The 26878-nt window shown below is 43.2% G+C and overlaps 1 protein-coding gene across 4 annotated transcripts in view; it reads right to left on the bottom strand.

Annotated features, from left to right (window-relative positions):
- Cdon (cell adhesion associated, oncogene regulated) overlaps positions 1-26878 on the bottom strand; it is an 85827-nt gene that overhangs the window by 26550 nt on the left and 32399 nt on the right. For all 4 annotated transcript variants that reach the window (XM_051156159.1, XM_051156158.1, XM_051156156.1 and 1 more), the window contains exons 4-14: positions 26698-26844; positions 25501-25644; positions 24273-24560; positions 22960-23229; positions 16499-16852; positions 10037-10326; positions 8974-9148; positions 6695-6826; positions 3234-3437; positions 2323-2504; positions 1062-1167 (exon numbers count right to left, since the gene is read on the bottom strand). In XM_051156159.1, coding sequence (XP_051012116.1) covers positions 1062-1167; positions 2323-2504; positions 3234-3437; positions 6695-6826; positions 8974-9148; positions 10037-10326; positions 16499-16852; positions 22960-23229; positions 24273-24560; positions 25501-25644; positions 26698-26844 — 2292 coding nt within the window. The remainder of the gene's footprint in view (positions 1-1061; positions 1168-2322; positions 2505-3233; positions 3438-6694; positions 6827-8973; positions 9149-10036; positions 10327-16498; positions 16853-22959; positions 23230-24272; positions 24561-25500; positions 25645-26697; positions 26845-26878) is intronic.

Below are 26878 nucleotides of genomic sequence, written 5' to 3'. Positions count from 1 at the left end.
GCCTCACACTGAAGGGTCTGGGAACACAGCAGGGGCAACAGAGATCCCATGCCCAAGGAAGTAAATGTTTAGTCAGAGAAACATGTAATTTCAAATACCCATATATCCATACTTTGATTAAATGCTATGAAACAAACAGAAAGGGTTTAATTTTGGTCAGGGCTCCAGGGAAGATCTGGTCTGAGGAAGAGGCATGCAAAGTCCCAACAGAGAAGAGTGAGAAAAGCCATGCAGACTGTTAGCAAAGGGGGACCGTGGGTGGCAGGAACCACCCTGCACCAAAGACCTGAGGTTGCTGTCAGCATCTCCAATGAGAAAAGACGCAAAAGGCAAGGATAAGGGTGGAGATGAGGCCACATAGGTCACAGCAGCCATCATTCACTGTAGTTCTAGTCCAGCAGAGGAGCGGTGTTAATACCCTTCACACCTGGGCTATATGCTTCCTCAACAAAACACTCTCAACTTCTCAACGTTTCTAAAAGTGCACAGTATGCTTAAGGTGTGACTATCCCAGTAGAGAGGCCTACAAACTGCTTGAGCCAGACTTTAGTAAGAAGTCACAACTGATTTATACATTCAGGTCACTAGTCATTAAAAAAAAAAAAAAAAAAAAAAAAAGTCAAGCTGGGCGTGGTGGCATAAACCTTTAATCCCAGCACTCGGGAGGCAGGAGCAGAGGCAGGTGGATCTCTGTGAGTTTGAGGCCAGCCTGGTCTACAAAGTGAGTCCAGGATAGCCAAGGCTACACAGAGAAACCCTGTCTTGAAAAAAAAAAAGTCAGCATTGTTTTCAGATGGATTACTGACAAGTCATCTTCTGCATGCTTTTTATAACTGCCTCTGTAACAAAAATTAGGGCACTGTGGAGGGAGAGAGGAATGGAGGGAGGGAGGGAGGGAAGGGGAGAGCTGGAGAATTTGAGTTTCAACGGAACAAACTTACCAGCATGTGCCAGCTCCTTTCTAACTGGGCCTTAGCCTGTGACAACGGGTTCATGATGCTTAGCCCCGCCCCATAAAAGCACTTTTGCAGGGAGGGGTTGCAGCCTGCCAAGAGACTCACCTTCAACAACATCCCTCTTGTAATCACTGTCATTGTCACTGTCTGTTGGCCGGTAATAGATATAAAATCCTTGAATGGGAGTGTTATTGTTACTTGATGGAATATACTAGAAAAAAGAAGCAAAGACTTGTCAAAGGGAAAAAAATAAAAGTAATACCCAGATTTCTTCATCTGTATGTAATGTCTGTCTAGCTTTGTTTGGCGGTATACGTAGTGGCTATTTTTTTTTTTTTAACCCAATTCAGAGATATTCAGAGTTATATGAGAATTTAGCTCACTACAGAACTAAACAATAAGAAAACAGCATATACTTCATTACTTCAAAAATAAATGTACACTGGCTTACAAAGAACAAGTCAACTGTAAATGTTTTTATTTCCTCAGATGAGGGGATAAGACAAAAGCCTTATCCAAGCTTTACAAATTCATGGCCTGGGCTAAGCCCAAGAGCATTTCTCTCTTTGTTCTATTTATCCCTAGGGCTAGGCCTGGAGGCTTCTAACCTCTGTACAATCTCATCTTCTATAAGCTGGGACCCTGAAGGCTTCAGCTTCCAGCCTTGTCTGCTAACCTAGGCCTAGAATGTTTTCGGCCTCAGAGACTTACTGCTAAATAAGCTCACCCTTTCTAGCTCTTCCTGAACTCTGACTGGCTGGTTCAACTCAGCTGCTCTGGCTCAAACTCCTCTCCCAGATAACTGATTCAACCCAGCTTCTTTTGGCTTCGGACTGAATTGCTCTGCTTGGAAAAAGTGCCTCTGAACTGCACTGACTGCAGGAACTCAACTGAACTTCACCAAACTCAACTCTCTTTCCTGTTCTGTTCTTGTGAGAGTTCTGTGTATCCTATCTCTGACTCATCTGTCAAACTTTTCTCTGATTTGTTACTTTGTCTGCCCCTCAATTAGACATTACTTTCAAACATGCCTGCCTCCTTTGATAAACTAATCTTACTTTCATTGTTTGGGATTAAAGGTATGCACTATGGGTATTGTCTGTATTCCAGCCAGATCCCTTGCTAGAGCAGCCACGTTGCTGGATTCCTCCACAAATTACAAAATGTTAATTAAGTTAACAACATTTGAATGACAGAAGAAACAATAATTTCACTTTAGTTCTATCTCTTGAAATATGTGCTTTAGACCAACATCAGGACCTTTCCACTTCCCTGCAATTAAAAGCTTAACAGTTTATAGTATCACATCATAAAAGCATTGCGCTACTGACAGCAAATCTCATCAATAAGATGTTGACTCACGTACCGTCCACTTTAGCATAATCTGAGTATCACTGACAGCCTCTGTGTATGCGATGTGAGGTCCAGTTATTGGGCGGTTGGAAAAACGATTTGGGAAGCCCGCTACCTGGTAAGGACGGGATGCCGAGCTCCGAAAACTCTCACCATAATGGTTGATAGCAATGACCCTAAATTTGTATGTTGAGCCTTGACAGATGGGGCAAAAACAAAACACTTATAACTATAAAAGCCCTGTAACAATGCTATGGTGCATCTAAATATTAAATTAAATAATACATTAAATCCTACAGCAAGTTTCCTTATCAGTCATATACAATAACCAGAAGACTGTCCATCTAGAAAATTCTACTTGGTTATACCCATATCTAAAACTGCTGCTTCCCCCCACCCCCCAACAAAATTAGACACAGGCATCTACTACACTGTATATTCAAAATTCCAGGAGCAAAAGTGGTCATGAGCCTAAGGATTAAGTTTATTCATACTTTTTTTTCTCTTTCACAGATAATTATTTTAATAGCCTTGAGATTTGGGGTGACCGGGACTGGAGAAACAATTTAAAATCTAGAAATGAAGGATGGTTATGGGGTGGGGATGCACCTCAGTGGCACAGTGCTTGCTTAGCACGCACAAGGCCTCAGCCTCAGTTTCCACCACCACCTCTAACCAAAGCAGTCAAGCATGGTATGGTATACTTCCAAAGTTAGGCATAAAACGAGGGATGCAAAACTGTATTTATGACCAGCTTCCAGGACATATAAAGACACAGAGGACAAAAAGGCTAGGAAGAAATATACTAAAACATAATCACTGCCTATGGATGGTTATAATTCAGATAACTTACTCACTTCTTCCTATTTTATTTTCAAAATAAGCATTTGTGCCTTAACAGCAACAGCAACAAAGCATTATTACCTGGTTCTAAACTACGTACTTCCACAGAAAGTTTGGAAGGAGGGATATCTTCAGCAGCCACCAGCCAATCACTAGTCCTCATCCGTTTATACTCCACCTTAAAGGCAGTGATTGGAGAGCCACCATTTGCCCGGGGAATCCAAGTGACATAGACAGAGGTCTCTGATGCCGTAGAGATAGTAGGCCGATCTGGGGCCTCTGGAACTGAAAATTGGAACATTCATTTTACTATTGCCACAGTGTCAGAGACAGGAATAACCTAAAAGCACAATGAGGGCTAAATCCCAAACCCTGTGCTAAAGGACCCTCATCAAAATTTTTGTCATGTTAATATTATAGCCTGCCTCTCTGTTCTCTTTAAAAGCTAATGGGACATCAAATGTACAAGAAAGAAAATACAGGAAACTGGAAGGAAGGAAAAAGGAAAAGTCAAATGATTACAGATATGATAATTAACTCACAAAGAATGAAAAGTAATGAATATGACAGTTTCTGCTATTCTGTTTTAGATTTATGGCTAAAGCAGTATCCAGGTAGTTATTTGATTTTAGTTGTGGTATATAAACAATTCTCACAAATGTTTTCTTATTTGAAATGTTTTCCAGATTATGTCAAGCAAACCAACAACCTACTGATTATTATACTGTTACTATTATCCTCTTTTAATATGCCTCAGGGCTTTAGGAATTGCTTCTTTGAAACAGTCTGTGAGCTCGTGTAGGGATACAATATAACAATCAACACTAGCAAGGTAACACGGGAGGGAAAGGATGTAAGGAAGACAGGAACAGTGTCACAGGATGATGACACAAGCACAGAAAAGTGGGTCAAAGAGTCATGTCCAATAGCTTGCAGGGAGCACTGTGGAGGCACAGGTGTTGACCCACGCCACAGGTTAGAAGGACTACACCCTGTGGCAGACACTTCGAGAGCGAGGTCACAAACATTTAAATCAGGGGCCCGACGTCCCTCGCGGAATAAGCAAGCTGCTGGTTGTTAGTGACTTCCTTCGCGAGTCCTCTAAGGAGGGCTCACAAAGTAGTTTCACTGCACCCCAGTCAACTGCCATTCTGCTTGTGAGTCCTGTGGGCACCTGGTTCTCAGCAGGCCAGTGGGTCTTTTGGTGTGCAGACAGCTGAGATTTCAAACGGACATGGAAGGAAAACCTGTGCCACGATGGCATGATATTGGTGAAGACGCTAAGGAAGGAAGCGTGTGTTTCTCCTGAGGCCGCGCTCCTCACGCAACTTGCTTCACTTCAGCATCCCTTCAACCCTCACTCCTAAGGCCTAAGAAAGAAGTCACATTGAACATGGTTCTTGAATGCAGAAAGCCAGGGTGTTTTACAAAACAAATGGTTCCAGGTGTAAGCAGAAGAAGGCATTGGCAGGCAACTGTGGGGGATACTTACTATATTCCTTTCCACTAGACAGCAGTGAAAACAGAATGAGCAGAAAGGTTAATGCAGATCCTTACAGAAAAACCAAGTGACTTTTCAAGGGTGACTGTGCAAGACTCAAACTCATCAAAAGCCACAGGTCAAATAGGAAAGAAAGTTACTGAGGAGAGCATGTCTACAGAGACGGACACAGTCAGCCTCTGCAGCAACAGCGGCTGCACTGGGAAAACGAGGATTCCGGCAGCAGCTCCACCACTGTCTGTGACACTGAAACCTCGCCTATTTCCTTATCTGGAAAGTAGACGTGCTCTCCTCCTCATAAACAGCAAACAAACAATGTCATATGCGTATTTCAGCTTGGAGAATTCCAAACTTGTAATCTTCACCTGAATCCATAATCTTCACCTAGTCTTTGATAGCTCATCCATCTTGTAAATGGTTCCTTGCTGCCCACACCTGAGCTGTCTCCTTCTCATTCAATGCAGACTCCATTACTTTAACCTCGGCTATACCCTCCTTCTCCTTCGCTCACTGGTGCTATCTCCATATTTCTTTTGCACCTCTTCCTCTTTATGTCTTCTGGGGTTTTTTGAGGGGGTAAGCATGAATGCAGTCCTCCCCCCTCCCACAACAAATTATATAGTCGAATTTCCAGTGTTTGGGGAAATCCTAGGGGTCGATACACCCCAACTATAATAAACGAACCTCATCCTGGGGAAACCACCTTCATGGTCCTGGGCTAGCTCCCTTGCAGCTTAAGTACTAGGGCTCTTCATAACTCTCAGGAAAAGACTACATTTTTAAAAATGTCTTACTGTATTTTTTTTATTTGTTTGCTTGCTTGTTTATTTATTGTGGGCAGAGAGGCATATGACACAGACATGTGTGGAGGTCAAAGGACAACTAACAAGAGCCATTTCTCTTCTTTCCCCACGTTGATCCCAGAGGCCAAACTTGAGCTGTCAAGCAGTAAGTGTCATTACTCACTTGCCAAGATTACACTTTTAAGTGTATCATTTAAGACAATTAACAAGAGCCGTTTCCTTACACTGTAGCAAAATGTTGTGTTCCCTACATGTCTTACTTATCATAATTACAAAAAGTGGCTTGATGGCGGGGTATGTAGCTCAGTGGCATAGCAGCTGCCTAGCATGCACATGGCCCTAGGTTTAATTCCCCAACATTTTACACACACACACACACACACACACACACACACACACACACACCATTAGGCTAGAGTTGATAAAATGTGAAATTTGAACATTCCAAAGAATTTTTACTCCCCATTTAAATTCCATAAGATTAATTAAATATAGCAATAAAAGTAAATATGACATATAATCTTTCAGCAAAATAATCTATCAGTGATATAGACATTCGGACAACTAGTCTCTCTCTCTCTCTCTCTCTCTCTCTCTCTCTCTCTCTCTCTCTCTCTCTCTCTCTCACACACACACACACACACACACACACACACACACACACACACAGAATCAAACTTTCAGGGTTTAAAATACAAATTATTTTCTTGCCAAAGAAAAGAAAAAAACCCTTTGTGAAAGCTAAAGACTTAGTAGTAGAACACTTTTATCATGTTGAATAGCAGTTGTGGCACTGGACTGCTAATGTTTAATCTTGAAATGGGCTCTTAAAGAGCAATGCTCATGTGAGGGACATGGCTTCCACTGGTAAATCACTTGATAGGCAAGTGTGGACCAGTGTCGGGAACTCCAAAACTCACTGAAGAGCCTGGTAGCTGTGGTAGCCCCTGTAACCTCAGCTCTCAGGAAACAGAGACAGGGATTACCTAGCAAGACAGTAAAGTAGATTAACCAGAATCAATTCCAAGCTAGTGAGATACTCTGATTCAGAAAACATAGTGGAGCGTGATTGGGGAAGATACCAACATCAACTTCAGGCCTGCGCACGCGCGCGCACACACACACTAGCTATACAGGATAGAACATAGCCTATATAACAAATGTCCCATTCTATCCTATCTCCCCGAAGGAAAATAGGACAGTGACATTCATAAACAGACAAGATGAAGATTCTTTACCTCCACTATGCCTAGAGGAATCCGGAAGCACAACTCCAAAATTGCTGTTGGAAGTCTCTGAAATAGCAGGCCGCTTAGGGATGCCCACAGGTAGAAAGGATGCCTGGGTGTTTTTTGATGATGCCATTTTTTCTGTAAGGTATTTTTTAAAAAAGCAATAAGCTTATATACATAGAGTAAAAATAAAACAAAAACTGGCTATAAAGATATGAGTCTGTGTCTAAACACAATACCCACCTCACTCTCAGCTGACGTCAGGAACTAGGACCAAACGCTGTGTCTTTCTCTAGCATTATTAGGAGAACTCTACATGTGACTTTCTTCATGGTGCTACTTTAATTGACATGTGGGAAAAAACCAACTGTGGTGGTTGGGTTTGATGTAAGCTTGCCAAAGTTAAAATCACCTGAGCAGGGAGCCTCACAGGAAGAACTGAAGACTCACCCCCAAATATTCCTGGTAGCAGACCAGATTTGTTCAATTGGCTCCCCCTTTTCCCTGAGTGGATTCATCTGGCTGCTGTTCTTCATTTTTGGTGTTTCAAGTCTCTATGACTGACTGAGGACCAGGAGCTCTTCAGGACGCTTTCTGGTTGTCTCTGTCTCTCTGTCTCTGTCTACGTCTCTGTCTCTGTCTCTGTACTTGCATTGGTTCTGTTCCTCTAGAGAACCTTGCATGTCTATGTCTCTGCTGTCTATGTGTATGGCATCTATGTCTATGTTCCTGCATTGGTTCTAGTCTCTCGAGCACCTTGGCTAAGACAACAACATGTGCAGGACAGTCAAATGGGGAATGAGCAAAGGTTCTGGTTAGCCCATTTTCCTTTTGGTTGCAGGTATTCATTCCAACACAATATTCATAATTAAGGAGTTTCTGTTAAGGTCGTTCCACAGGGGGAAAAAGAAAGTCACACCAATTTTAATGTTTCAACAAGCAAAAATGAAATTGGTTTTTTTGTTGTTTCCTAGTTTTTAAACTGAAATAGCTATTGAGTGGTTACAAGTCAGACTGCAAATAACTAGGGCCTAGTGGTGAAAACTTAGCTGAAGATTCATTTAAAATGGAAAATACTCATTTCTGCCTGACAGTAGGTAGATAAAAGTCTTTTCCCAAAGCCACAGAGTGCATCCTTCTCGATCCACAGAGGCCACTTCTTTTCCAGCACTGGGGTCGAACATGCTTCTTTAGGGTTCCCCCTGCTCTTCACCCTTGAAGGATTTCCCTTTATCTGGGCCACTCCGGCATTGCCTCCTCTGCCTGGACTCCCCTCACAAGTACTGTGCATGTTGTTCTGTCTTTCCCTACACTACCCTCTTCCTGACTCCAGAACTCCAGCCCAAATACTTCTCACCCTCCTAGCTCACTGGGCATCACCTGCAGAGACTTGGCAAGCTCCCTTGAGTCCTGTATGATGGAGGCACACTAACACACACACACACACACACACACACACACACACACACACACACACGCGCACGCACGCACGCACGCACGCACACACACGCACACACACGCACACGCACACACACACGCACACACGCACGCACACACACACACACGCGCACACACACACACGCACGCACGCACGCACGCACGCACGCACGCACGCACGCACGCACGCACACACACACACACACACACACAGAGTCTTCACACTTTGTTCCATTACTGTGGCCCCTTTGGTGTTCCTGGTGTGCACACTAAGCACACCACTCTTTGCACCTTGGTGCACACCAGTCTGTCTGCTAGGCACTTTCTTTCCCCTGATGTGCTTTCTACTTTCCCTTCTTTACACACCTATGCTTAATGCTGAGCATATTGCTGGTCACCTACTTACAATAACTCCAACTCAGACATTCCCAGTCCATGCCTGAAACTACTTCTTTCTTAACACCACCCCCTAAAGTGCTTAGACCTTAGGCATATGCTCCTCCCACTTAAACATGAGCTCCATGAGGATTAGCTTCCTCTACTTTCTATACTGCCCAATGTATGGTCGGCATCTGATAAAGTGCAGAACGGAATTGAGTTTTGTCTGGAGTTGTTCTTTGAGTGTGCATCTTATCTTCCTCATCAGAGTATATGCTCCACTGAGCTGCAGCTCAGCCTGAATGTCTCTGATTTACCTGCCTCAGCCATTTTAATGCTGCTCGTTGTGGAAAGGCAGCACAGTATGCACGTATAGTGGATTTACATCTTAGGATTTCTACTATCCAGGAGGACAGCACTAATACTTGGCATGGAGCAGCCAGCTCTCTTTGACAGAGGACGACACTCACCTTTGCTGGTCCTGAAGGTAAGCATGGCAGGCTGTCCTTCACCAACTGCGCTTCTAGCCACCATCAGAACTTCATACAGACTTGACGGCTCCAGCTCAGTTAGATGCAGCTCATTCTCACTCCCTGGGACACGGACGGTGTGCCAGCTGCCCGCTGCGCCTGACCCATCATCCAGCTGCTCAAGAGAAAGCCCGAATAATGAGAGACGAAGGGCAGGGAGTGACACAAAAACTTGCATTCGTCTAACTCTAGAGAAGGCTGCAGAAGTGATCTAATATCGTGAGGAAGAGATACAATGCCTTTCGTCTTATGAAATGCATTAACCTCATTAAATGAGAGGAGCTTTTACATTTTACTTGAATACAAGCCTGCAGAGGAACAATATCACACAAAGAATCAACACATACAGGTCCAAGCATGACCAAAATAAATGACCACACTGTTTAAGATTCTAGTACTAGTGAGAGGTCGGGCTACAGTGCAATGGCCACAGAGGGTACCAAAGGGCCCCGCCCCAGCAGGCACTCCTTATTGGATGAGTATGCTACAACCTTATCAAAGGGCAGAATTACAGTTTTCAAAGTAGTTTGTGGAGTTTAATGCCCAGTGGGTTAAAACATGAGGTTTGATAGAAAATGGTAAGTGATGGGAGCTAGAGGTAGTCACTAGCCTAGCTTAAAGCCTTGTGTTCTATACCCCAGCACAGCGTGGGAAGGAAGAAAGAAGAGAGAGAGGGAGGGAGGGAGGGAGGGAGGGAGGGAGGGAGGGAGGGAGGGACAGATGTGGAAAGAGAAGGAGGGAGAGAGGGAGGGAGGGAGGGAGGGACAGATGGGGGGTGAGGGAGAATGTTATGGTTACTTTGGATTCAGACTTCAACTTGGGAAAAATTTATTTATACATTACTCTTACTAGTTTCCTAAGATCTGTCAATCCAGCATGCCTGGTGAGGATACCCTTGACAAACATGTTCTGGAACTCTCAGTTTCTACCCTCACATAAGCAAATGTCTCACACATACACAGGGTTAAGGAAAAAAATGGGAAAATGAACTGGAAGGCATTACCTTTCGGTACTTCACGAAGTAGGCATTGATGGGCAGCCCACCATCCCTCCCTGGCCTCCACATCAGGTTGTATGTGTCTGGCATGTGGGTCTGTGGGGGGCTCAGTATGTTAGGAGCATCGGGGACAGAGACGTTTTTCTCCGCTGGCAATCCCATTCCACCGGGGTGCACCCTCACTGGAAACAAGCTCAGCAAGCCCGACTCTGGACCATTTCTTGGGTCTCGTTCATCATTCTGAGTCGCTTCAGAAGGTGTGACTGACTCTGCTTTTGTATTTGTCTCAAAAGGAACTGCATAAAGGGGAGAGAGGAATAAGGGAAGACCGCTTGAAGACTACTTTTCCAGAATCTTCTGTCCAGTTAATATCAGTGTCCATGCTGACACTATGAGCACAGCTTGAATCCAAGATGTTAAAACAAGCATCATTTCACTGTTAGGTTCAGAGTGACATTTGACTTCTATTTTCAATCTGTCTGCCCATTGGCGAGCAACAGGGTTGTTTGGAAAACCAGTAGCATGACATAATAGTTGAGGACCAGTGAAAGACTTTCATTTTTACTTAGCTATGTATTAATATTCAGTTCTTGCAGTAACAACTTACTCACTCAATTTAAGGAGACTTGGTGAGTTTAACACAATGGATAAGGCATTCTGCTGTGAACAAAGTGACAGAGAAGAACACGAGAGATAGCGAGATGGTTCGGTGGACAAAGGCAGCTGTGGCCAAGCCTGACAACCCAGGTTCCAGCTCTAGAACCCACAGAGTGTAGGCTCAAACCAACTCCTACAAGTTGCCTCTGACCTCCACATGTGCACCGTGGTGCATGCCCCCTCCCCAGATGCACAATAAACAAATGTGGTTTTTCGGTTTGGTTTTGGTTCTCACGGTCAGCATTGTTCTCTCACCCTCTGGGTTTCCAATGTGACTTCCCAGAATTCCCAGTTACACAGTGCCCTCTAGCCCTGAATCTCAGCCTATGCTTCAGGTTCTTCTGCTTGCACTTTCGCTCTTAGGCTTTGGCCGCCCAGCAGGCGTGTGCCAGCTGGTCTTGTGTAGAGATTGCCCAGACAGAGATAAAGATGAGATTCTACTTCCACAAAAGTCCACAGGAGAGCGAAGCAACTTTGGCTGTGTCCTCTGATTATGGCCAAGTTACAAATTACTGACCCCAAGCAAGCAAGCCAAAGGAAGGAACAGTCTGGCTACATGTAGCCAGCAGAACACGGTAGAATGGGATGAAACAGTAAAGGGGCTGTGTCACTAATCTTTGGGGCAGTAGGTACTCATCAACAGGCATCCCACTCATGATGGGTCGCCTTGATGGGTTTCTAATCTCCACAGATTAGAACCTCTGAGCCTGTTCATGAGGCAGTTTCTAGACTGGTTTTACTGAATTAGGAAGACCCATGCCGGAAATGAGTAACACCATTCCACGGGCTGGAGAGAGTCTATCCCTGACACTACTAATGATACTCTGCTATGCGTGCAGATACCAGCCTAGCATAACTGTCTTCTGAGAGGCTTCATCCAGCAGCTGATGGAAACAGATGTAGAGACACACAGCCAAACAATAGGCTGATCATGGGAAGTTTTTTGGAAGAGCGGGAGGAAGGGTTGAGGCATTTAGAGGGGTCAAGGACACCACAAGAAGACCTACAGAGTCAACTAACCTAGGCCCATAGGGGCTCACAGAGACTGAACCACCAACCAAAAGAGCGTAGGCTGGATGTAGACCCCCTATACATATACAGCAGATGTGCAACTTGGTCATCGGGTGTATCCCCTAACAATGGGAACAGGGGCTGTCTCTGACTCTGTTGCCTGCCTTTGGATCCCTTTCTGCTAGCTGAGCGGCCTAGCCTGGCCTCAGTGGGAGAGGATATGCTTATTCCTTAGGGCCTCCCCTTCTCTGAGAAGGAGAGAAGAGAATGAGGGGAGGGGCATGAGGGTGGGACTGGGAGAAAGGAGGGAGGGGGCTGGGATCAAGCTGTAAAGTGATTAAATAAATAATTTTTTTTTTTCAATTTTGAAAAAAGGAAAAGGTGAACGTCAGCTAGGCACTAGAGTTCCTCTCCCTCTGTTTGTTCACTGCAGACATAACGTGAGCAGAAAATTGCAGCATAGAGGAAGTAAGGTGGGCACAAAATCCCATCACTAGCTAAGGAGCTACTGCCATGGTAGCTGCTGTGAGAGGAAAATTCAGTTTTCTTTAGTGATGTAGTCTCTGGTAGGTCAACCAGGGCAGGCCCACTCCCAAAACTAGCTGGGCAACACAAACTGGACTAGATAGGAAAAAAAGAAAAAAATAAAAAAATAAACCTTCAGGGTTGGGTGGGAAATGGTGGAAAAGTGGAGGATCATTATGAATGGCTGGAGAAGGAAGGGTAAATATGTTCAAAATAAATGGTATAAAGTCCTCAAGGAATTGAAATAGTATTTAAAACATTGCCACTCTAAAGATAGCAAGTCTTCAATCATGGAGGCAGAGGTGGGCAGATCTCTGTGAGTTCGAGGCCAGCTTGCCTAGTCTATAAAGCAAATCCAGGACAGCCAAGGCTACACAGAGAAACCATAGCTTTAAAAAAAAAAAAAAAAAGAAAAGAAAAGAAAAAGAAAAAGAAAAAGAAAAGGAAAGAAAGAAAAAGAAAAGAAAATAGCAAGTCTTAAAACCAACTATTAATAGCATTTAGAATACAATTAGAATATAGAAAGTAAAAATAACACAGGTTCATTTATCCAAAACTACTGAGCACATTTTTTGGGGGGTCCAGGAATTATAAGATATTTAATATGGATCATCTCATTTAATTCTCCGGTGGAGAGGAGATGCTTCCTGCTTTACAGATGAGGAGATGGAGTTACAAAACTCTTAAGACCACAGCTGTAGAAGAATGTTAGTGGGGAGCTGTGAGAAGAATGGGAAAGTGTCAGAAATCTATGAAAAACCAAGACCCAGACTAAAGTGTAAGGTCAGGTGCTTGTTAGTATAAGAAAGAATGTCCTAGAATCATCCTCCATCAAAGAAAATAAGAAGCTAATGTGAAATAGTGCAGAAGAAAACTAAGTTCACTGAGACAACTTGAAAATATTGCTCCTGGAAGGAGCATGTTTACCTAGTGAGTCAGAGCCCAGTGCACACTCAGGGTGGATGTGGTGGTCCTGCTGAAAACTGGGCTCCAACTAAAGGGATAGCTGTGGCTTGGCCGATGGAGGAGGGCTCTTGTTTCCTTAGTTCCTGGATCCTCTGGGCAGCTGACCACTGGGAAAGTGGCATCTAGCCACAAAAGAGTTTCCATATCACGTGCCTCAGTTTATACAGAAGTGTAGGAAAAATGCTATTTTGCAGCCAGTCCACCGGAAGAGCATCGCAATTCTATTCTGTTACTCCAGGTGCCCTGCAGCTTGCCACAACTTTTAAAATGGGGGAACTAAGTAATCTCTGCTGCCACAAGTAACACACTTCGGGTAATTACAAAATGATACGAGATACTATTTAAAGATCTTAGCTACATAGACCATAAACTCATCATAAATTAAAAATATTAAGTCGGAAAGTACATTTAATTTCCATCAGCTGCCACTTAGCAACAGCACACTGCAGCATCCATGTCCCCTCCCCTAGAATGGCTGGCTGGGAGGGGCAGCTCACTGATTCTGCATGGGGTCAGAGTACCACAGCTCTTCTCGCTAGCCCAGGAAAAGGCCAAAGTTCAAAGTGTTGTTTCTGCTGAGTATGTATTGCTTTCACACCACATTTTAAATTATGAAACCTAAATTTAAAGTAAAATCATCTTAAATTAAGGGCTCTCTAGATTTTAGAAAATGTTCATGGATGTTATCTCTATCTCAGTTTATCTTTAAAGCAACTCTATTAGGTGGGTAGAATTCTATTTCTCTATTTTAAAAATAATGTTTATTCTTTGTAAGTTTCACACATTTATACACTGTGTTTAGATCACACTGGTCTATCACTACCGCCCTCCAGTTCTCCTTAGTGCCCCCACCCCAGCCTCTTACCCAACTTCCTGTCTTTTTTTTTTTTTTTTTTTTAAAGGGAAGATTTGCTTTGCTTTGGTTCTTTGAGACCAGGTTCTTACTCCACAGTCTGGGCTAGCCTTGACCTCATATCAATACTTCTGCATCAGTCTCCTAGCTGCTGCTTATATAAGCACAAACCCCCTCTCCCAGCTTAAAGATAGATCATTTTTGAATTGGGGAAAAAATAGCAACGTCAACAAATTTAATGAGTCTACAGAAACTAATGAAACATGAAACACAAACTATACCTGATCAAGGTGGCCACTCACATCCACACCACACGGGGCCAGCCCCCACTAGAGTCTGGAACAGATACAACTCACACTGTAACACTGTACATCCAAGACCTCAAAAGCTCAAGGTCTCCGGAAGGAAGGGAGAGGGTGGAGGTACCTTGCTTTCAGATCTGGCTAGCCCTCTTCCTAATAAACAAAGTAACTGACAGGTCATGAGGCTAGAGAGACTCAGGTCTCTATGCAAAGAACTGTTCTACTCTGTACTGCCTGAGCTTTACTAAACTCAGCTGGGTCTCAATAATTCTTCCAGGACATAGAAAAAAGCCCGAGTGGCTAAGATGTAGCTGACAGGAAACAGCATTTATTGGGACAGGATTCTGAAACAGAAGAGAATGTTGAAGATGTAATCTAAGCAAGTTGGATTATGAAATTTAAATGTTTCGGATTTCTCATACTTAGAATGCAAAAGGAAAAACATCTCATTCCATCAGCTATAACCATAACATCTACATCTCCTTGTACTACTGTACATTTGCATAAAATAATCATGCCTGCTGAATTCCACCCAAGCAGCTCCTACAGACCTGCTAGCAGCTAATAATTCTAAACCATGCCACTCTTACTCTGCCTAGTAGAATATGTATACATAAATGCACACACATATGTGTGCAAACATATTCATATATCTAAATTTATATAATACTCAACTGCTTCAATTTGAAACTCTTAAGGTTATTAAAGTCAGAAATACCTCTTCCTGCCACAAACATCACCACAACAAGTAGCTATAATTTACCAATGATTAGACAGCAATCATCATAACCTAATACATTATATTTATGGAATGTTTTCTATTACCAGACGGCATTGTAATAGTTTTCCTGCCCTGGCCTCTTAGCCTTGCATATGAATCCTATGAACAGAACATTAGTGACACAGACCAGGAGCAAGCGGAGTTCAGCAACTGGCCTCTGGTTGCCACATTGAGCATTACTTCAGCACAGCCTTTAGACTGCAAAGCCACACACGGCGCCACCTCTAACATGCATCGAAGAGCACATGTGAGAGTTCAGCCTTTTCCACACCTCTCTTTCTGGCCTCCAGCTTTACCCACAGCTAGAGACTCCTTGTTTATGAGAGAAAACAAACAGCGATGCTAACAGCCAAACTCCAACACCAGCACTCTCCTGCCAAGACCACCCAAGGCTCCTCCTCTGCTTTAAGGGTATCTATGGAGGACAGGACAGGCAAGGACACCCATGAAAGCCTGGACTGGGAACGATTACAGCAGAGAAAACCTCGAACTCCAGCATAAACACTGACCTTGATCCATGAGCTCTGTGGCCAAAAGAGACATTGGAGGATCTGGGCAGAAAAAAGGTCACATGACGCCCTATAAAGAGTGCCTAGAGCAGGACCCTCAGTGTCCCCATGCTAAAGCAGTCCTGGATACCCTGTATCTCAGAAGACAAACACCGCAACAATATACTCAGCTGACTGACAACCAACTAACGGATAACCAACCAGTTACCATTGGGGAATGCTGCTCTACATGGCCACTGGTGTAAGGTCTGAATGGGAGTACTTCAAAAATCATATGAAATTGCTAAGCCATCACCATGGCAGGATACAAATGCCATTCTATATATCATTAGAAAAATAACATAGCTGGGTGCGGTGGAACACACCTTTAATCTCAGTACTCGGGGAGGCAGAGGCAGGAGGATCACTGTGAGTTCAAGTCCAGCCTGGTCTATAAAGCAAGTCCAGGACAGCCAAGGCTATATAGAGAAACCCTGTCTCAAAAAACAAAACAAAACAAAACAAAAAATAATAATAACATATAGCCACTTGATAGGCTCCTAAGTCTACTTTCTCAATACAAGCCAACCCTTCAAACTTTGAATCTCATTTCTCAAGCTCCCCTCTGAAATTACCTCTCCTGGGAAATAGCCTCTTCAAAACTCAAAGCCATTAATCACAAAAACAGATGATATTTTGAGTTCATTTCCAAGAAGAGTTAAACGAGAAACGGAGCGCAAGGCCCATCTGGTTCCTATACAGCAAAGTGCCCCCAAACACAGCCCAACGTTTCACTGCCACAGGAAAAACATACACCCATTAAAATGACATTTCAAATCATCTTTTCCTCCCCTGAGGGGAAAAATAATGCCAAAAGCAACTCACCAACTGTGAGGAGCACTTCTGACTGTGTGGTGCCATGTTTGTTTGTAGCTTCACAAGTGTATTTCCCAGCATGCTCCTGAGTGACTGACTGTATAGACAGAGAGCTTGAGCCAGCTCGGGACATGATGAGGTAGACGGGCTCCAGGTCCACGTCCCCAGGTCGCAACAGGTAGGACTTTCGGGATTTGGATCTAAGGACCTGAGACGGATGGCTCGTTATCAATCCATGGCGGCCGTACCAATGAATGACTGGGACAGGAACTCCCGTGGCATTGCATGACAAAGTCACCAAGTCTCCGTCCATCACCTCTACATTTACCGGTGCAGTGACTATAACAGGCTTCTGTCCACTGTCTATTAAAAACATAAACCAAACAATCAAAACTAGGAATATGATAGCATCTGCCCTGAAAAAGAATTTCATCCTAATGCAGAAATGCTGCTGCAAAGATATCCCTTTTCTGATTAGCTCACTTCTCAACTTTCACCCTGTAAAGCTGACAACAAAAAAGCAGGATGTTTCAGAGCCAAACGAGGCACTTGCCACCAAGCCTGACAACATGGGGTCCATCCCTGCATCCCACATGGTTGAAAGAAAACTAATTTCCATAAGTTGTCCTCTAACCTACACACACACACACACACACACACCAACCTAATTGTGAAAAGCAGAAGCCCTGAGTAAACACGCAAGAGGAAGATGAAGTGATGAAGTCCTGGGTCTGTTATTGAGAAGGATCTCACTGCCTGAAACCCATAGGAACTGCCAAAGCCTTCCCAGGTAAGGGAACTGGCAAAGTGCTGTGCAAGTGTTGACAATGTGTAAAAAACAAACAAAAACAAAAACCTGCAGCATTGTCCTCCTGGATGACTGCAACTTGATTCTGCTCCCCGAAAACTCCTCCTACTGAGTCCAGAGAACGTTTCCTCCTATGCTGTCCATGATTAAAGCACTGAGTTGCTAGGTTGTTGCATTGTAGGTGCCCTCCATTGGAGTGGGCACAGCCCACGTGACAGCAGCTTTTCTGTGTGTGTCTGTGTGTTTGCTGCTTTTTCATTCCCTCATCACTCCCTCAGGTTTCCAGTACCAAGTTGTGTCGGATGTTGTGTGTGATTTTTTTGTGGGGGGCAGTTTTGAGACAGGGTTTCTCTGTGTAGCCCTGGATCTCCTAGAACTTGCTCTGTAGACCAGGCTGTCCTTAAACTCAGGCATCTACCTGTCTCTACCTCCCAAGTGCTGGGACTAGAGGAATGTGATACCACACTCAGCTTGTAGTACGTAATTTTTAAAAAGTAGACTTTTTCATAGTTGTAATTTCCTCAAATATCCTACTTAGACTTCTTGTCCTCCTGAAAGGAATACACACACACACACACACACACACACACACACACACACACACACACACACACAAATCTACTGAGACTCCACTAGGTTTTCAATGCCTATGCAACTGCTGTAAATACAGAATAGGTCAAAGAGAACCTCTGACCAAAACATGAAAAAGGTAAAGAAGTATAAAATTAGATAATACTCCTTCAAGAAAAACGTTCAGATCTAGTGAAATATGATTAGAGAAAGCTTGAGAGAGAGAAAAAAAATTTTTTGAGACAGGGTTTCTCTGTGTAGCCTTGGCTGTCCAGGATTTGATTTGTAGACCAGGTTATCCTCAAACTCACAGAGATCTACCTGTCTCTGCCTCCCCGAGTGCTGAGATTAAAGGTGTGTGCCACCATGCCTAGCTTGGGGAAAAAAAAAACAATCTATTTTAAGTGAACTCTGACATAGTATTTTTGACCATGGATAGGAATACCAGTTTCGTTTCTAAATCAAAATGGCTCCAAGTCTTTTCTTCTGGTTCTGGTATTTTTCTGGAGGGATTTTAAGTGAAGCCACAATAAAATATTGATCAGCATAGAAGACACTTCTTCCAGCATATTTCTTTCTCTCAGACCTATTTATCATGGCTGATAAAGCCAAGGACACTCAATCTTCACAGGTTTCTGAACTTTTGCCAAGTGAATCAGTATAAATGCTCTCACTAGCTGTAACATGCTTGTCCCTGTGGCCTCACGGCGCTGGGCATCTCCTGGCAGGTTTATGTGCCATTCATAAATGCCTTACATGTCTTGCTAAAACATCTGGCTCACAGATCATAGAAATACACCCGTATATTCCTCAAATGCTTTCCCTTGTGAATTTATCTTTATGTGCTATGTGGGTTAGAGATTCAATTTTCCTTTCTTTTTCATTTTGATAATTATCTCATGTCAAAACTTGAAACAGCTGTCCTCTCCATGGGGTGTACAATCAGGTCCTTTCATGTGAATATATTTTTGTCCGTCTCTGTCATGTAACACTTGTGACATTACTACTGGCTTCTTGTGCTCACAGCAAGTGCCTCATGCCTTTAGAGTGCTCTAGTTATTCTTGGGCCGCTGATCATCTTTATACATTTTATAATCATTTTCTCAAGTCCAGGCTGGACTCAAATTACTTACAGCAAAGGATGACCCTAAACTCCTGATCCCTCTGCCGCTACCCTCCGAGGACTGGTGTCATAGGCAGGTGCCATTAAAGCCTGGTTAAGGTCTTCAAAATGTTCTGATAAGATTTCAGCTGGAGGTGAAAAGACCAGATCAATGTATAATTCCAAATTTAGCTACCCATGACCTAGAGTGTCTTTCTATATAACTTTGTTACTAATATTAAAAAGTGACTTTCAAGTAGTATTTTCTGTTTGTCGCTGGTATATAGGAAGGCAAAGGATTTGTGCTTATTTAGGTTTTCACCTAGCGTCTTGATAAATATTAGTATTTTAATAAGAAAATATATGATAAACAAAGGCTAGCAAGTACTTTGGATATTGTACAATAGCAATATTGGTTATTAATTCATAACTATTTGGATTATTTCCTTCTAATTTCTTTTGTGTCTTTCTGTGTGGACTGGAGTCTCTCATACAAGGATACAGAGTGAATTTTAAAGAGAGTAGCTTTTACATTTTCATGGTAAGAAGTGCTTCATCTAAGTCCTTGTTAGATTTTTATTAAGTTCTATTTTTATTTTTCTGACTGTCCTACATAGTTTATCTAATTCTTCCTACTTATAATGAAACAATCATTGTTTTCTTCCTTTATATAGTAAAAAGGGTAAACACCACATTTTATGGCAAACGTATGGATTGCTGATGCTGCGATTCTCAAACCTATGTTCACAAATAAGGCCTGCCTTTAGCTTAATTTCTTATCCTATCCTTCTGTGATTTTGGACTCAAGATTATACTGACTGGAGTTTCCCTTTCCACTTTTCTCTGGGAGAGTTGTATAATATCTGCAAAGGTCTATTACTCACCAATTTAGTAAAATCTACAAAACCAACTGGCCTGGTGTTTTCTTTGTGGGAAAAGCTTAACTCCTAATTCAATTTCTTCTATAGCCATGGGGGGGGGGGGAACCCTATTTGGGTTTTTATTTACTTTAAGTCAACCTTGCTAGGTTCTACTTTCCCTTAGAATTTGCTCATGTTGTAGTCTGAATCTGGAGTCCCCACAACAAAAGTCTGTGAGTTGAAAGCCTGGTCACCAGCCTGCCATGCTAATGAGTAATGATGAAATTTCAACAAGATGGGGCTTAGTTGAAAAGAAGTGAGGTCCCTGGCATTGTGTCCTTTGAGGAGAGACTGGGAACCTGCTCCTCTGTCTCTCGGCATCCAAGCCATGAGGTAAGCAGATCTCTTCTGGACTTACTCCAGCCACAGTGCTCTCACTGTGCTGCCTGCCATAAGCCCAAAGCAACAGGCCCAAGTGATGATGTCTGCAGCTATGAGCTAAAATACAGCCTTTCTCCTGTTCGGCGGATCGTCTCGTGTATCCTGTCACAGTGGCAGGAGGCTAACACCACAGCTCTGTTTATATTTGTAATTTACTGTTCCATCAGTTACTTTATTACTTTTAGAGACTTACAACTTCCTTCCCCCTCAATATTGTCCATTTATACCTGATTTTTTTACTTAGAGTTTATATTGCCAAAGATTGGTTCACTTTATTAGACTTTACAAAGAACAGATTTCTATGCTTATTGATCTTGTGTTTTACCTTTCTTAGATGTTTTCTGCTTTTGGCTCTGTTTTGTCTTCTGCTTTCGTTGAATCTGCTCTAACGTTCCTTTGACTTACTCAGTAATTTTCGGCCCTACTCATTTTCTTTGGTAAGTACATAAAGCTATGAAAGTCCTAAATTCCATGTTGGCCGTCTTCCCATAGGACATGACTGATTGTGCTGGCTGCTCTTATGTCAACTTGACACAAACTAGAGTCATCTGAAAGTAAGGAACCTCAATTGAGAAAATGCCTCCATAAGACCCAGCTGTAAGACATTTTCTTAAGTAGTGATGGATGGGGGGGGGGGGGCAGGGGCGGGGATCAAGACAATTGTGGGTGGCGCCACCTGGGCTGGTGGTCCTGAGTTCTTTAAGAGGACAGGCTGAGCAATCCTGTAAGCCTCACCCCTCATGGCCTCTGCATCAGCTCCTGCCTCCAGGTTCCTGCTCTGCCTGAGTTCCTGCCCTCACGGCCTTTGATGAAATGTTAATACGAACTGTGAGTGAAAGAAACCCTTTCCTCCCCAATTGGCTTTTGCCCATGGTGCTTCATCACAGCAACAGTAACCTTAAGACATTGACCTTTGACTTCTTCATTGCCATTCAGCTTAAAGTACGTTAAACCTCCACTATGACTTCAAAGTGTCATTACTGTTTCCAAGTGCATGGTAATTTTCTTTAAAATGCTTACTATTAGCTTCTAAATTTGTCATACCAAGGTCAAAAAAGTGTTCTGTTTCACACTGATGCCCTGAACTTTGAAAGCTTTATAACATATCATAAACAGTTTCCCTATTAAAAATCAATAAGGAAAATACCCCAAAGTTAAATGTTTAAGTGGGCAAGAGACAGTCAACATGTAAAGAAGTATATCTAAATGTCTCACAGGCATAGGAAAAGATACAGACTAAAAACTATCCCCACCCCACCCCACAAGATTTCAAAGACTGGAAGGAAAAAACAAAACAAAACAAAAACAAAAACAAAGGGTGGGTTGGGAGATGCTCAGTTGCTAAAGTGCCTGTGGTACAAGCTTGAGTTCGGATTCTACCACCGATGTAAAAGCTGGGTATTCAAGTATGCAAGCCCAGTGCAGGGGAGGGGCAGGGAAGAAGGTCCCCAAAGGTCACTAGCCAGCCAGCTTAGCCCAATCAATGAGATTCAGATTCAAGACATAAAGGAATTCAGGAAGACATCCAACTTAAACCTCTGGACTCCGTGTGTACATGTGCGCGCACACAAATTGACCCCGCTGCTTTGTCTTTGTGTGAGTGCAAGGAAACACAAAATATAAAATGCTCAACCAAGTATGAATTGATGATAATTATGAAGAGAAATTCAACCATATCTATTAAAATGTCTATACATATGTAGGTCTACTCTGCAAGTTCACTTTTTAGGAATTTCTTTGAGAGATACTCACTAAAGATTATATGCAGGATTATATTTAGAGATGGTGTGAGGAATAATTGAGGTGCTCATCACATCTCAAACAGCTGTCAACCAGATGCTGGTCAAATCACTGCAACTATAAAATGGAACAGCAAGCAGCAGAACACATGAGAAGAAATCCAAACTATAGGCTAAGTAAAAAAATCTTAAAGGAAAGAATTCTACCACCACTTGTGTTTTTAAAAGACAATAAAAACACATATATACACATGCACACTTAGTGCATAACTGCTTGTATATGCACATAAAAGTTTATTCAAGAAACTGATAAAAACTCGTCGGTTCTAACGAAAAGACTTGGCCGGCTGTTGGATGGTGTTAGGGATGGGGAGGGAAGAGAGACTGTATAAGCTACGTAGCAACAGTTTAAAATGCATGTTTTGCAATAGTTTATTACTTAGGGCCTAGAGGCACCCAGGAAATCACACATGCTATTCCGCTTGTGCTATACTTCCAACCTAGAAGCAACCTTCTAATTGAAATTTTGTTGGTTTTTTTTTGGGTGTTTTGTCTGCATGTATGTCTCTGAGCCACTTCTGTGCCTGGTGCCTATAGAGCCCAAAGAGGGCATTAGATCCCCTGAGGCTGAGTTACAGATGGCTGCGAGCTGGCATACAGTGCTGAGAATTGAGCCCAAGTGGTCTGGAAGAGCAGCAAGGGCTTTGAACCACTAGGCCATCTCTCTATCCCAAAACAATTTTTAAAATGAGCCTGATTGAATAATGGCACCATCGTGGCACCATCATGGAAATGCCAGTCTGTCACTACAAAAGGTCACAGAAAACAAACACTGTTCTTCTATGGTGATTAGAGTATTTTCTTTCAATGAACATGAATTAATTTCTAATTACTGAAAAAGCCTACCAGTGAAGTAAAACTTCCTGTGATTACATGACCTGAAAGCACACCTTGTTCAATTTGAAGTCTTCCAGTAGATTGCATAAATCCGATCCCATTGTCTGCTATACACTGATACAGGCCGGAATCTTCCATGGTAACCCCAGTGATCTTCAGTCCATTCCCTTCAGTTAGATGTCGTGAGGACGGGTGAATAGGCTGTGCGTTGTGAAACCAGGTGCGGTTGGGAGCTGGGTTCCCATGAACATCACAGGAAAAATGTACAGTGGCCCCCAGGGACACCTTCTGATCGCGCAGTCCTTTAGAAATCGATGCAGGCTCTGAAAATAAAGCAGGTGTAGATCTGGGTAGGGGTTTAAAGTTTACTGCCTGTATTGTCCTTGGCTGGTGCCTTAGTTTGAGTGGGACCCCTGGGCCCAAATCTGCCTATCATAATGTTCTACTTGTAGGTTTCTAGGACCCTCTGGATCCTCCTACTTTACTATTCTCCCTTGCTTCTCTCATTTAGAGTCCCAATAGGATGTCCTCCTCTCTGTCCCAGTTTCCTGGTAAGTGAAGGCTTTCGTGGGACATGCCCCTTGGGCTAGCCAATAGTCAGAAAATTCTCCACAGTTGAGTGGAGAGTGGGATATGTCTTTCTCACGTACTCTGGTGCCTCACATTTGACCATGTCCCCTGGAGGGGGAGACCTGGTGGCACTCAGAGGAAAGACAGCAGGTTGCCAAGAAGAGACTTGATACCCTATGAGCATATACAGGGGGAGGTAATCCCCCTCAGGAACAGTCATAGGAGAGGGGAATAATGGGAAAATGGGAGGGAGGGAAGAATGGGAAGATACAAGGGATAGGATAAACATTGAGATGTAACAAGAATAAATTAATAAAAAAAATAAAAAATAAAATAAAATAAAACAGGTGTAGGTAACTATGCACAAATTATGGAGACTCTGTCTCTAACACTGAGCAGTGAAAACTCTGCTCTTTATTTACAGCTTTCCATCTGTTGTGGCCATCAAGAAACCTACAGAATAAATATGTAGCTATTGGTTAGAATCTTATTTTTTGTGTTGATCCACACACTTTATACTCAAACACCTATGAATACACGTGCACGCACACATTAAACTCTCCCTGCTTGACATGTAGTGAGGATGAGGCCCCCAAGAACATGCTATGCCAAATGTTCTTTGCCACGCAGAGATACGGTGCACACAGCATGCCTTTACAGAAATGAACCCTGTTCTGGCTACTGGTGTGGATATTTCTTGATATCCTGTGTCTTGTTTTTAGCTTCACAAATGTCCTTCAAACATCAGTTAGGCCGGGAGAATGGCTCGATTTGAAATGAGTAAGTAAGGCCTTACCCAGCACATTAAGCGTGTAAGTGACATGTTTCACATCTCCGGATTTGTTGCCCACAACACAGGAATAGTTGCCAGAGTCTGCTGCGCTGATGCTGCTTGTGACAAGGTGAGAGTACAGCCTTCTCCAGTTGCTTCCTGACAGAGCATCCTGTCCATCCTTCAGCCAATGCACTTGGGAGGCTGGGACCCCACTCACCACACATTCCAAGGTAACAGCGCTGTGAAGGAGGACAGCTAATGCCTGAGAAAGAGCAGGATGAAGAATGTGAAAACCATCCGAGGAAGGGCCTGGAAGAGGAAGGAAACACAAAATGGTATTAGAAAATGGTTCACTTCCACCCCCTCCCTTAGCTGAGCTGTGTACATTACGGGGAGCAGGCCCCACTTCTCCCTCATGTGACAAGGCCCTACACATAGAAGAAGTCATTTTTCTCAGAGATTCAAAATAAATATACTTTGTGATATTTTTTGGAGATTTTCTACATTGTGGAAACAGAGTCTTTAAGCCTAAAGCCACCCCTTTACTATATTCTACTTCAGCTCAACAGCCATAATCCAAAATCAGCCCTGATTTTTGTCATATCTGATAAAAAGCACATTACCTCTTGATTTCATATTCCACAGTTAACCACCAATTTGCTTACCACTGTGGTAAAACTGTTATGTCTAGAAACATTTTTTTAAAAATGGGTGCTGAAGAAATGGGCTCGGCAGTTAAGAGCACCTGCTGCTTTTGCAGAGGACCCCGGTTCAGCTCCTAGCATCCACTTGGTGACTTATCCACAAATGCAGTGCCAGTGGATCTGATACGCTCCTTAGGCACCAGGCACACACATGGTGTATATACATATATGCAAACAAAACCCTTATACACATAAAACAAATGTCTTTGAAAACTAAAATAAAAACAGGTACAGGACTACCCGATAGCACACTGATGGACAAATGGCTCTGTGTTAGGGCTCTGGCTGCTTTTCCAGGACTCAGACTCTATTCTGAGCACTCACATGAAGGCCCACACCAGGTGTGCACACAGCGCACAGACATACATGCAGGTAAATATTCACATGCATAAAATAATAATAATAATAATAAATTTAATGTTAAAACATGACAAAATAAAACCAGGACCGAAAAACATACTGAACTCTCCTTTGCCAAGGCTTCGAGAGCCAGACTTGTGAGGACTCTCCCTTCACTGTCCACCATCATCCTCCCAAATACTTACGACTCACAAGGAGCTTCTGGCCAGTGGGTTCAACTTTCAGTTCACTGGTGACAGGATTATAAGCAGCACATTTGTATGACCCCTTATCCTTTGAGGATACATTCAGAATCTGAAGATTTCCTGAGGGAAGAATTATGTAGTTCCCTGGGAAAGGTAGAGAGCTAGAGTCAGGGTCTGGGGATGTAGCTCAGTTGATGGACTCCTTGCCTAGCACAAGGCCCTGGGTTCAGCCCCCACACCCACCACATGAAACCAGAGTGTAGTGGCATGTGGGAGGGAGAAGAAAGAGGGTCAGGAGGTCAAAGTCATCTTCACCTACAGAACTTCAGGCTCCCCCTTCCTGCAGACCCCCACAACTCAACTAGTACAAACAGAGACTTGAGATCTATACATTAAGACTAGCAGCAAACGTGTAGCCAAAGAAGCTTTACTATACAGGAGAAAGCAAAGCCAAGCCCAGTCACGCTCATATAGCAAAACATGCCTTGAACAGACGGTCACAGTCAGAAAGCACAAAAGCCTTATTTGGACAAAGACACAATGAGCACAGAACCATCTGGATGCATCTCAGCCTACAGTCTCAGCAGTGGTGTTCAGTCACTGGCTACTCACCATGTTTCTCAATGGATACGCACGGGGTAGCCAGTCATGGCCTGGGCACATATGGCATGGCAATGCAGAAGGCAGACAAAGGTCCCACACTAATGCACTTAACACTACAGTGTAGAGGACGAGGAGGCAGATAAAGGGATGCCTAACAGGTGCTGGAGAGATGGCTCAAAGGTTAAGAGCACTGGTTGCTCTTCCAGAGGTCCTGAGTTCAATTCCCAGCAACCACATAGTGGCTTATAACCATCTATGATGAGATCTGGTGACCTCTTCTGGCCTGCAAGCACACATGCAGGCAGAACACTATACAAGATAAATAAATAAATCTTAAAAATAAAGGGGGGATGGCTAACAAACAAAAATATATATGATACACATCCGGTGTGATACCGTCTACGAAATAAAGGGGAAGAAAGGGACAGATTGTCTTAATTATACACATCCCTGTGGGCCATCTTCTCTAAGAAGTGGTATTTAAATATGGCACTGACAATTGACGGGCACACTTTTTGGATTCAGTTGTCTAATGTAACCACCTGTCTCAGCTTCCTCCACCTGCCTGGAGAACACATCCCAAGCACAACTCACCTGTGGAATACTTCAGCCACTTTCCCCGGATCTTATAGCGCACCTCAGCTTTAGGGTTACTCTCCGGTACCCTGCAGCCAATGAAACCCGTGTTTCTCTCTTCTGCAGTAATAACATGCATTGTTGGTGAATCGAAATCACCGAGCGCTGAAACAAACAAGTAAACAAGTGAGTGCAAAAC

The sequence above is a fragment of the Acomys russatus genome, chromosome 14 (genome assembly GCF_903995435.1).
Source record: "Acomys russatus chromosome 14, mAcoRus1.1, whole genome shotgun sequence".
Classification (NCBI taxonomy): domain Eukaryota; kingdom Metazoa; phylum Chordata; class Mammalia; order Rodentia; family Muridae; genus Acomys; species Acomys russatus.
The sequence above is the reverse complement of the archived record's forward strand: the minus strand, read 5'-3'. Positions and strand labels throughout refer to the sequence as shown.